A 12,124-nucleotide genomic window follows, 5' to 3' on the forward strand; every position below is an offset into this window, starting at 1 on the left:
TAATAAACTTGCAAAACTTATATGTAATGTGGGGACCTAGTTATAACACACTAGATTATAAAGTGCAGAAAGGATCTTTTAGCTTCTCTGTGCTTTTGTCCTCACATTTGTAAAATGGGTTACTAATATCTTCTGGCTGCATTGCCGCCTGCCCAGCGCTGGGGCTGGAGGTGCTTCGGCTGCACCGCCCACCTGGCAGTCTGGGGTTGGGGGCCCTCTGGCCACGCCGCCCGCTGGGTGTGCTGGGGCTAGGGGCACATTGGGGGGCTGGCAGCCACATGTGTGTGTGTGTGTGTGTGGGCTCTGGTGAGGGAGGAAGGGGAGGGGAGGGGCCTCAGGCAGAGGGGGAGGGGCGGTGGCTAGCCTCCCCCAACGGTGCGTTCACCCGCTGCCATAGCTGATGTCTGCTATCTTGCTTCCTGGCTTTTGTGCATTTAAATTTTAAAGTTGCATTTATAGTCTTCTACATGTAATGTCCTGTCTTTTTTTTGAAGAGGGGAAACTGCCTGCACGCTTAGGGTATATCTACACAGTAAAGAAAAACCCATGCCAGCTGACTCGGGCTCTGGCTGTGGGGATGTTTCATTGCTGTGTAGACGTCCGGTTTCATCCCTACAGTCCAAGCCCCATGAGCCCGAATTGGCTGGCACAGGCCAGCCGCGAGGTTTTCTTTGCTGTGTAGGCATACCATTAGGTCAGGATACCTGCAAAGACTACACAAGTTGTATGTAAGTAGTGTGTATGCAGCTCAATTGCTCTCTAACCAGGATTCTCTTTCTTGGTATATCTTTGTCGTAACTGGAAAAATAGAAGCTTTATTGCTTTTTGACAAAATTTGGGTTTTTCATAGGCATTTTCATTTTGAATCAACAGTTTTTTGTTTTGTTTTAATGTGAAATGTCATTTTGGTTTTTGGAAACTGAAAAGTTTTGGTTTTTGGTCTTTTTTGATTTTTGATTCCTTTCTCTCCCTCTCTCTCTCTCTCTCTCTCTTTTTTTTTTTTTAACTTGCCATCTCCACTCCTATTTCTTCTTCCAGCGTAAAAATGGTGGTGGTGGTGGTGGGTGGAGAAGAGAAAGAAAACTTTCATTTTCCAAAAGTCAAAATGGTATGTTAAAGGAAAGAATTCATTTTGAAATGTAGGCTGGAAACAAACACATTTTTGTTTTAAAATTCAAAAAATGTTGAAAGCAACATTGATCTGCAGAAAATGCTGATAATTGCAGTTTCTGATTAATTTTTTTGTGCAAAATATCTTTGATCAGATCTACCTTCATGTTAGGTAGAGCCTGCATTTCTGATGTTTAAAATTATGCTTCCTCTAATTTTTCAGCTCTTTATACTTTGCTGTATTTCTACACTATTAAAAAAAAAAGTATCATCAAGTTTGGTCTTTTGTGGCTTTGTTGGGGGGTCTGGAATTGGTTTATTGGTGGCTCTTTTATCTTAAGTGAAGAGGCAAGGGTTAAATCTTCAACAAAGCTCTTTTGAAAGCAATCCTTTCTTTAGAATGTTCATTAGGCACTGGGAGTTCACAAAAATAAACAGTCTGACTAAATATCTTTTCATCTCTCATTTTACTCTGCTTTCATTCTCTTGATTCCTGTGTTGTCATAACTTAATTAGTTCTCCTGTCATGTATGGCTGTCTTCACAAGGGAACTGTACTGATGTGAGGGGGGAGGACGAATCCTTAAGTGTATACTGCAAACTCTAGTGTCGACAAAGCACCAGCAGTTTCCAGTCTCTTTACCATTAAGTTAAGTTTACCCAGCTCTTCAGCAGGCTTAACACACAGTGGTGAGAAAGGGTCCAGCTGCAGAGCCTTGTCTGTCACTTGTAGGGGATCGTTTACAAAAAAAAGTCCATAACTTAGTTAAAGCTCTAGTGACTTCCACGACAAACAAATCTTGAAACAAGCAGAATAACCCCTTCTGCCCACCCCCTTTTTTTGTGTGGAGAGGTAGGATCCTTTGTCTTAATGTCATAAAAGAGCACAATGACAGAAGCCTTACGATCTTTATAATACAGAGGATGGAGTTGTTTGTATGCATGTATGTATGCGGGGTGTGAGAGAAATGTGAGGGTGAGACTAGATACGAAGTTTGTGTGGGGGAAGATAGAGGAGGATGACTGGATGTGGGCATGATTTTATGCATGACTTCTACATATTGTGAAACATTCTTATAACTTATCTGGACAAAATTGCAGTTGTGCTTCAACAAGGGTGTGTGTACTTCTTCACTCTATCTGTAGGTGCTTGTGTACAAACAGACTGTATCTATGGCTTCCAAAATGTGTATGGATATTGATGCAGCCATGATGAAAGAGGAGAATACAGATGACAGACAAATGTGTATTGGGGGTGGGGGTGGTATCTGCTGCATTTACTCATAATGTCTGTATTTGAGATCAGGATGGTTCTGGATATTTTTGTAATGTATGCACAGTGCCATGAGTCTCTGGCACATAAACTAGACAGCAGTATATTTTTAAGGCCCTGTTGTGCATCAAATATAACCATGTTAGGGAACTCTGGTTGTTACACTGTATCTTTATTTTTTTTTCCCTTCCCAAACCTGTATAGGTGACCAATCCTCATGGAGGGCTAGCCTCATATGAGGTTCTAAAGTTGAGCTTTTTTAAAAAATTGTTTCCTTTACATTTAAAGTATCTTTCCAGCCACACCCAAATACTTTAAAATGACTCCCTGGATTTGGCTTCAATATTACAAAATAAGATAAAACCTCCCACAAATTCACATTTAGATTGAGACCAAGAATGTGCAGTCTCACCCCAAAAGAGAATTGTAGAGAAAGCAATGAGTGAAAAGCATGTCTGCGATGAAAACATGTTGCAACTTAACTACACACTTTTATTACAATTGAAATATATTGCTAGATCATCTTATTTCTATAAGCACTGAATACTGTTAACTTTCAAGCATACATCCAGTGTGACAGACTTGTGATCACCTGAATAGCTGGCACCTGTCAGACAGGAAATTCACCTGCTTAAAATGGAGAATCACAAATGGAGCAATCAAAAATGAAAGAACCTAATTCTCGTGGAAACTGGGGCACTGTTCTCCCAAACAGCATGACCGTGTCTTTGTCTTTTTGTGTGCTCCTGCAAGATGGCACCCAGGACTAGTTGTGGAGGTATGAGAGGCATATAATAATGACTTGCAAGTTTCCCCCTCTGCTTCCCTGCTAACATGTTGGGATTGAAGGAAGTGCAATTGGTTTTCAGTTTTCTGAAAGGGAACTCTGATTTCAAGACTCCCCTAAAGCAAGTCACTGAACTGACTGTAATTCTTTAAGTTAAATTTGCCTCTCTTCAGTAAAGGTGTATCCTTTTACTTTCATTTTTAATCTTGACCTTAGAGATTAAGTTGTTTATTATTGTCTCTTTCTTTTCTAGGTAAAGAAATTACAAGCCTTTGATGGAGATGTAGCAAAACTGTGTCAAGCTGATTACTTTATGTATTTACTAATCCAGGTGCCAAAGTAAGGAGGTACTAGGTTTATTCTATTCATGGCAAACTCTCTTTTTTGGCTCTCAGTTTTAAAGCTTAATTTGTTTATGTTCCAGCTATTCTCTTCGGATTGAAGCTATGGTGCTAAAGAGAGAATTCACACCTTCTTGTACTTCTCTGAAGAAAGACATGGCAATTATAAGAACAGCTACGAAAGGTAATTAAACATGCTGTGACATGCATTACATTCTTGTTTTTGCAAGAGGATTCATCAATCTGCATTATGGAGACTAGATCTTGAATTTCAGGTACCTAGTAGCTATTTAAAGGACGCTAACTAACTATGACACATTCCATAAGGGTGTGTCTGTTGAATCTTTACTCTGCTCCCAGGGCCAAAGATCCTGAAGTTACTGCATCTCTTTCAATTCCTCTATGCCTGGTAAAGCTGTCTGTAAGATGGCAATATTGGTTGACTGAAATCATTATCATAATGGATTCTCATATAATCTCTTATAGATTCATATCCTTTTGCTCTTCTGAACTCTCTATTTTCTAAACTTTACAGACACCGAAGCGCTGGTGATATGTTGCTCCTTTGGTCCAGGAACCCAAACCCTAATTAAGTCCTGCCTTCTGCTGTTTTCCTGTCTTCCTAGCTCTCTCTTAAGCTAATGCAAAATAATTAACTTCTTAATTTTCTGGTTTTGCTCCTTCCTATGATTCTGACCTTCACCTAATCCTTATGTTGCCCATTTACTCTGATCCTTAGTGTGGGAATACTGGTAAACACATTGAAAGCCACAGAAGCATTGCTCACACCTGCCCTGAGCAGTGTTAGACAACACAGTAGTCAAAGTGTCCAGCTGCAGGAGCCTTGTCTACACTAATGCTTCCACTAGTAGAGCTGAATTGGTGGTAGTAATGGCTGTAAATTTTTGGCAAAAAAGCCTATCATATCTTGCTAATGCTGAGGGTTTAACTGGGGACTTACAAGCAAGTCAATTAATAAAGGTCCATATACACTGCAAAATGGAACTATGTTGTAACTGTCACTTGACAGGGTAGCAATTGTAGTACAGACGGGCTCGTCCTGTAGGCTGACTTCTCTTCTTAGTTTATAGACCTCTGTATCCACTTGCACATTCTTTTCTGCCTCTTGCTATCAAATGCTTCATGCTTCCTTGTATAAAGCTTTTTATATCAAAACATTTTTAATTACCTTGTGTTTTGGCAGGCTGCTAACATTGAACAAAGTGGTTTGAGAGGTACCACTACTGACTGCTTCCATAATGACAGATTAGCATGTTGGATTAAACAGTTAAAAACAGGATAATTTAAATAATGCTAATTTTGGAGCAATATAATGTCTTGTCTTTTAAAAAAAATTTTTTTTTCACAGTGCAGTGATTGCAAGTGTGTTTATTTTAAGCCTTCTACAATTTAAGGGTTCCATATTTTAGTATGAATGGTGGCTAGATATTTATCAACCTTATAAAATAAAATTCTCTATAGTGTTATTCCCATGCTGTGAATACCTTGCAAATTTGCAAAGATTTTTTTACTCTACAGCATTTGTAGAATACTAATTTTATTAACTCTTCACAGCTCCATAGCTCTGTTTCTCTTATTTCTAAGGTACTTATCATGATAGTTTCTAAGCAGATACATGTATGTTAAGTTAAATCTTGTTGAAAATGTCCATGTATACTTTCATCTAAAGTACTGTTGTGTTTTGCAAAAGTAGAATATGTAGGAAATAAGCTTTTGTTATGAGAGTTTTATAAAGAAGTTTTATTTCATATTACTGTCTGTATGATGTTTTAATGTAGCCTTATATTCTATCTTTGGTGTCTCAGAACTGTCTTTATTGTAACTCGGTGTCTTTTGATTATGCAGAAAGTCTGCAGGGTGGGGGGAGGAGGGGTAAGTAAGGAAAGTTGTACTTTCCTTACACCTTTTCAGACCCAACCAATTATTTTTATATACAAACTTTTAGTAATCACGATCCCAATCCTGTCAGACATTGAACAGTTCCTCCAAGGTGCTATGCACATTTGCTTCATTCTGAAGTTAGTGGGAGGTGAGGGTGGTTGGCAGTTCTTATGAAACACTCAGCGCTGGGCAGGATTAGACCCCAAATGTTTCATGAGCTACTGGTGGTTGCCTTGGAAACATTATACTAGCTGAGCTAAGGTCTGAACATATACTTGTGGTTTGCCAACTGTGCCTGTGACTTTGGATTATATAATGCCATTTTCTCCCATGACCTTTCAGTTAATTGTAGTTTCCTGTAAAAAAAAATAAAAATAAAATAAAAATAAAAAAAATTCACACCTCTATGAGCTTGAGGATGAAATGGATTTTGGTAACTGACAATCTATGTATAATATACACACTGTATATATTTCTAAACAGCCCCCAGACAGCAATTTTCTGTTTGTTTCTCTGCAGAGTTAATGTCATGTGAAGAACTACATTCCATATTACACTTGGTCCTTCAGGCTGGGAATATTATGAATGCAGTAAGTGTGCATCAAAATGAAGAGGCCTGATTGACTATTGCAGTCCACTGATGTCACATGCCTTCTCTGTCTCTTTTCCTCTTTAGGGGGGTTATGCTGGCAATGCAGTTGGCTTTAAACTCTCGTCACTGCTCAAGCTGGCAGACACAAAAGCAAACAAACCTGGGATGAATCTGCTGCATTTTGTTGCTTTGGTATGTAAAAACTACCATCTTTGACAATAAATGTTATAATCTAATTAGGGGAGGCACGGATGACTGATAGTTTTATTTTAGTTAAGTGGAAGAGGTATGTGGCATACAATAAGAGGGTAAACCTTAAGGCTCCGGTTCTTAACCCTTCCCTCTCTGCCTCCACACATTCCACTAGCCTACCTGTGTACGGTGATCCCATCCACAGAAAAGTGAACAAATATAAAGACTAGTTAAATCTTCAGCAGAAACTTTCTGGTACTGTATACAAATAATTCTCCTATCTAGCTCTTCAAGTGTAACATCCCCCTGACTATTCGAATCCTGGGATACTTTGTTAAAGGAGCTGTCAATTTTAATAAAAACTTCTTTCTGTTAAAACTTCTGAGGAGAAATGACCTATTTCATTGCACTGCTTGACTCATTAGATAGTTTTTAAAGCTATCAAATCTGTTGCAGCTCCTTCAGGGTTTTTTGCCTTTTTTCCTTTTCCAATTGGAATGACTTTGAAAGACACCTGGGGTCACTGTCTTGACCAAATTTTTCTTCCCTCCATGGAAGGGAAAAGATTGAAATAACTCCACTTGTGATTTTTTTCACTGTCTGTGTGCAAACTGGTTTAACAGCTTTTACATCAGCAAGACACCTTCAGCTAACGACATAAGTATTAGGTGATGTTTAGGCAGGAAGACATAAGTATTAGGTGGTGTTTAGGCAGGAAATATTGCATTAGCCCAAACAATTGCCCTTAGTCAATTGCCCTTACCTAAGATTCTCTCTTAATGCACATGGATTGTTTTCAGTGGAAGAAGGTACTATTATCTGTGCTCTGTGAAATTGAAATTGTTTAAACTCTCTCTAGGTCTGATCCTTGTCCACCTTTAAGTGAGGCTTTTTTCCAATAATTCACTCAGTTGAACTGAAAGAAAAATAGAACCTAGCAGCAGTGTAATACAGAAACTAAGTGCCTTTCCCAAAGCTTTAGAAACAGTCTTTACTTAGATTTTAGCAGGGTAATGGAATGTCAAAGGGACATTGCTTGTTTTTTCTTTAATTTTAGGAAGCACAAAAGAAAGATGTGGTTCTTCTAACCTTTTCAGAAAAATTACAGCATGTTCATGATGCAGCCAGGTAAGCAAAGAAAACTGAGAACTTATTGTTAGAAAGAGACATGAGACTTCTTTTTGTGAAGCACAGAAGCACATTCACAGAGCTTTGGCATTAAAACTGAGATCTTTACAAGTGTTTACCATAGCTTTTAGGGCTTCATTTTCATTTGCAAACAGAAGCTTGCCTGCAATGTGCCTTCAGGTTTAGAGGTTTTTATTAATTGATTTTTATAGGGTTTTTTGCCTTTGTCAACACGTTCAACTAGGTAAATGCATATATATTACTTTTAAGAGATCAACCTACAGGGCATGTTTTTAAAATAGTGTCATGTTACTGCTGCTCTATAGAATAACTTCCAGCTATTTGTTGGGTTGGTATAGTACCTTTCTTTCCAGATCTGGTACCACGTACACTCATAAAGATTACTAGTGGCTCTCACTTCCTCTACAGACTACATTTTCCCATTTTTGCAATATCCCCTCCCTTTCTATTCTTGAGAGCCTCCCTCCATAATACACACTGTACTATGGGACATTCAAAATACCGGACCACCCCATTCTTGTAAAATATGAACTAACTTTACAAACTTGAGTCCCCACGTCTCTTAGGTGGTAGAGGGAAGGAAGATTATGCTTGTGAATGAACATGTTGTATTCATTCTGTGTATAGAAGAAAACCTATAATATCTGGGGCTGAGTACAGTTTTCAACCTGAGGCCTTGAATTGTATAATTCTACAGCAAACATTAATTCATACCTGGCTAAACTATATATGTACTTTTATGAGGCAGTGTATGATTTCAAGCATAGAACTGGAAGTTAGGAACCCCTGAGTTCTAATCTTGGCCATCATCTCTCTCTTCAGCTTTGGCCTTAACTTCTTTCCACATCTGTAAAATGGAGATACTTCATATCTCATGGATATACTGAGTCCTAATTTAATGTCTGTAAATTACTTTGAGATCCCCCTGAGGAAAGGTGCTGCGAATCTGTTGGCAATAGACTTGACTGGAAATTTCTGATGGAAACCTGCCTGGCTTCCTGCTGTCTTGCCCTTGACGCCTCAGCAACCCGCCTGGCAGACTGCTGAGGAGCCCAGGCTTCTCAGGGAGTAAGCGGACAACTTCCATTTTGACAACGGACAACTTCTCCCAAAATAGAATTTTTTTCCTGTCTTTTCCCTCCTGTGAAATATTTAGAATTTTTGACCTCCTTATCCCATTTGGGTGAAAGTTCCCTCCCCAATTCAAAATTTTTCATGGGAGGGAAAAGACTGTTTTCTGCCCAGATCCAATTTACAACATACAATTTGTCATTTAATCTGACTAAAACCAATGGTGAGACAAAAATGAAACAAACCAAAACCTATTATACCATTGGACATGAACAAGATTGAAAACTCGCTAGTACAAGCTGCTGATAAACCCCCAAAACCTTAAAAATCACACATTTGTTGTTGTGCCCTCTGTTAACTTAGTTCTCTTGCATTTTCTTACTGCTCTCTTTCATAGGCCTGCCAAATGCAACCCATGTCATCTACAGACTTTTTGGTCTGCTAAAGGTTCTGCAATGCACTGGGATGCAGATCTCTGAAGCATCTGTGATCTTCACTGAAGCAGGGAGTGTATCAGTAGCGATGAAGGATGCGGAGGAAAAATAGCTTACCTCAGACCCATAGATCTGTGCACTGCCTGCTCTAGTGCTGATAATTATTGGTGCTGCTGCCATCATCACCAGCCCTGTGTACTCTGGGAAGCACGTCATGGGGACTGCAGTTCACTTACCTGTAAAAGAGCAGTGACGGCAATTAAAATCCTGCTGTTGGTGAAATGCCCTCTAACCAGAATAAGTGTATGCAGTCAGTAATGTTGGGCCATCTGGGAGAAATTATTAATGCTTCAGTTCCTAAGTGAGGCTAAAATTCTGGGGTGGTGTTGAACTCACTGTGTTAGGGTAATACCATCTCCCTGTGGGGAGTTACCCTGAAAGATCCATTGCTGAGGTGGTTGAGAGACTCAGTCATTTGCTACTAATTTGCAAGTGGGGCTGTAAAAACTGTAGGAGCTGGGCCTTCAAACACAAAGAGACTCAGGTTCTCTAGGAACTGGGCTATTTCTGTGAGTCTTAGGCCTGTTGCACTGCCCTGCCTAGTGAGCAATAATGCCCCAGGAACAGTACATGAAACCTGCAGAGGGGGAGATTCTTCTGTAACTTGCACTGCTGTTTTCAGGGAGAACCAGCAGTTCTTCGGAGACTAGGCTGTGTAGTGGTCAGGAGCATGTCTGTTTAGCAGCCATATCACATAAGTGATGTGGAGGGGCTTGTTGCAACTATGCAGGTAATATGGTAGAAGGATGAAACATCATGGCTGCTGGGGGCCAAAGGGAACTTGTGGCTCTTTGAGCTGCCTGCATTGCTGTGACTTCATGAAGGAATATCCTCTAAGAAAGCTTAGGGAACCTTTCAACATTGCAAATAAGGAAAAATAAGCAGATTTCTCTGCTAACTCTTACCTTCTGCTCTGGGAAGGTTTACCAAGCAGGCAGGTCTTGTTTGATGTACAGGTGGTGCATTGTGACAGATTTATGAAGCATGCAACACCTAACAATGGGCAACTCCTTTCTCTCAATAAGTGCTCTCTGTATATGCTATTTTTTAGATTATCCATTGATAATATAGAAGCAGAACTTCATTCTCTGTCTGCCAAGACAAGATCTCTTAAAGACCATATTCGACAGGACCCAGGACTCTTTCACCAGATGGAAGGTTTTATCCAGGTTTGTAGAATATCCTTGCTAATGTGTTACTGTCACTTCAATACAGCTGTGTTTCTCAGCCTAACATAATTTGCATGGATATGTTAACAGGCAGTAGATTCACTTTAATATGTCTTCCTCATCAAAAATCATCCATTCAGAGCTGCTCACGCTGCACTACTGTGTTTGTCAAATATGAGTTTATAAAGGACTACACTATTTAGAGGAAAAAATATTGGATGTATGTTGCCTTGAGGGCTGATCAGGCAAGCATGTTTAACTATTGTGAAATGGCTGATGGAGATCAGTGGTTAGAATATCAGATTATTTGCATGGTTCTACTGCTTTGTATTTAATACGCAGAAACTAGATTCTTACCAACTTGTTGTTATGCTGGAGCATGCCAGTTTTAGTTGACATTATACTGAGCATTTCAATACAGCCCTGTGTACTCTGGAAAGCATGTCATGGGGACTGCAGTTCACATACCTGTAAAAGAGCAGTGACGGCAATTAAAATCATGCTGTTGGTGTGGATTTGCTGTGGATTAACCCTTAACATATACTTTAGTGTGAGCCCCATGATCGTTCTTGGGTGGTGGTTTTATTTGATTTTCCAGTCTTTTTTTTTTTTTTTTTGGTATGTAAATAAACGGAGTACTTAACTTTTGAAACAATCTTGACACATGTAGTGTAACACCTTTTAGCAGGTAGTGATGAGTAGAAGAATCTATACTTGGATTTCAATGAAGTGTAAGAGTGTATCTGTGTCTTTTATATATTTTTTTTGTATAAATACTGCAAATAAGAATACAGTATTTACCAAGAAACTTGTTAAGGCAGGTGTGACTTAAATTTATAGAAGCTGTTAATGGATTAGCTATTGCACTTTGTCAGGAGCTGTGAAGTTGATGGAGAAAAAGGGTGGGTTAAGAATGGAGTAGTTGCCATCATTCTGAATTATTAGCTTTTATCCACTGCATTAAGACTCCTTAATGTTGTGTTTTAACATGTTTTTTATTTTAATTTATTTTAAAATTATTTATTTTATTTTAACATGTTTTTAATAGCTAGCTTTACGTACCATTAAAACCTTGCTTAGGACAAATTCCAAGTGGAATCTTGGAACCATTTTTCACTTTACAAATATATACTTTATATAATGCTTCCGTTTTTTTGAAATTATGGGCAATAACTACACTGATAAGTCAGCTTACATTATGTCATCCCTGTGAATAAGCTACTAATATTATGTGGTAGAACTAATTATCCATGCATGTCAATTGTCCTGTTTATCTTCAATCCAGCTTTTGTTTGTTTTGGTGTGTGTGTTTGCGTGTCTGAAGACTGACAAGCAAAGATTTATTCCTACAGTAATTCTCCCCCCCCCCCCAAAAAAAATCCCCCCACCCTCTATATAAAGCCTTAGGCGCCTGATACAAACTGCTACTTTATACAGCAATTTTGTTTACTAGGTTGTTTTTAATATTTCTGGCACTTTTTTCATCTTTTTGTTATACTTTTAAGACTGTTGTTCTTTCATTGTCTAAATTAAACTAATAAAAGAGCTGATGGCATTATTTGTGTCTATTTATGTATATACATTTAAGAGACAAGAGGGAGGATAAGATAATCCAGTCAATATTTTTTAGAGCAATATTGCGACATCCTAAGCTTGTTCAAACACTAGTTTGTCTTTAGTGGTTGTTAGATTTAACTTTTATTTTATCAATTCCTTGGGGAAAAAAGGCTTGGATTTAAAATGTCTAAGTCCATTCCTGCTTTTCCTTAAACGTTTGTATAAAACACTATATAGATTCTTATTTAGGTTCTTACACTGATGCCCATCACTGTAGTATCTGAGCAACTTCCTCATGGAAGACCCTCAGACCTTGTGTATATTTCAAAATGCTATACTGTTTAAATACAACCAGATCTAGTCAGAAATTATGGGGGGGTATTATTCCATGAAAATGGGGGGAGGAAATTTGTCTGGATCTTCCTTGGAAAATTGGAATCTGAAATATGTGGGTTAAAAATTAAGATCTTTTAGTCTAAATATTTAGG

General features: G+C 38.6%; 1 protein-coding gene across 1 annotated transcript in view; it reads left to right on the forward strand.

Annotated features, from left to right (window-relative positions):
• The window catches only part of FHDC1 (FH2 domain containing 1), a 43,787-nt gene that overhangs the window by 21,966 nt on the left and 9,697 nt on the right, over window positions 1-12,124 (forward strand). Inside the window, exons 4-9 of the mRNA XM_024207619.2 lie at window positions 3,423-3,508; window positions 3,594-3,694; window positions 5,932-6,002; window positions 6,089-6,196; window positions 7,254-7,324; window positions 9,962-10,079. Coding sequence (XP_024063387.2) covers window positions 3,423-3,508; window positions 3,594-3,694; window positions 5,932-6,002; window positions 6,089-6,196; window positions 7,254-7,324; window positions 9,962-10,079 — 555 coding nt within the window. The remainder of the gene's footprint in view (window positions 1-3,422; window positions 3,509-3,593; window positions 3,695-5,931; window positions 6,003-6,088; window positions 6,197-7,253; window positions 7,325-9,961; window positions 10,080-12,124) is intronic.

This window comes from Terrapene carolina, unplaced genomic scaffold, assembly GCF_002925995.2.
Source record: "Terrapene carolina triunguis isolate 2854851 unplaced genomic scaffold, T_m_triunguis-2.0 Scaffold66, whole genome shotgun sequence".
In the NCBI taxonomy this organism is placed as follows: domain Eukaryota; kingdom Metazoa; phylum Chordata; order Testudines; family Emydidae; genus Terrapene; species Terrapene triunguis.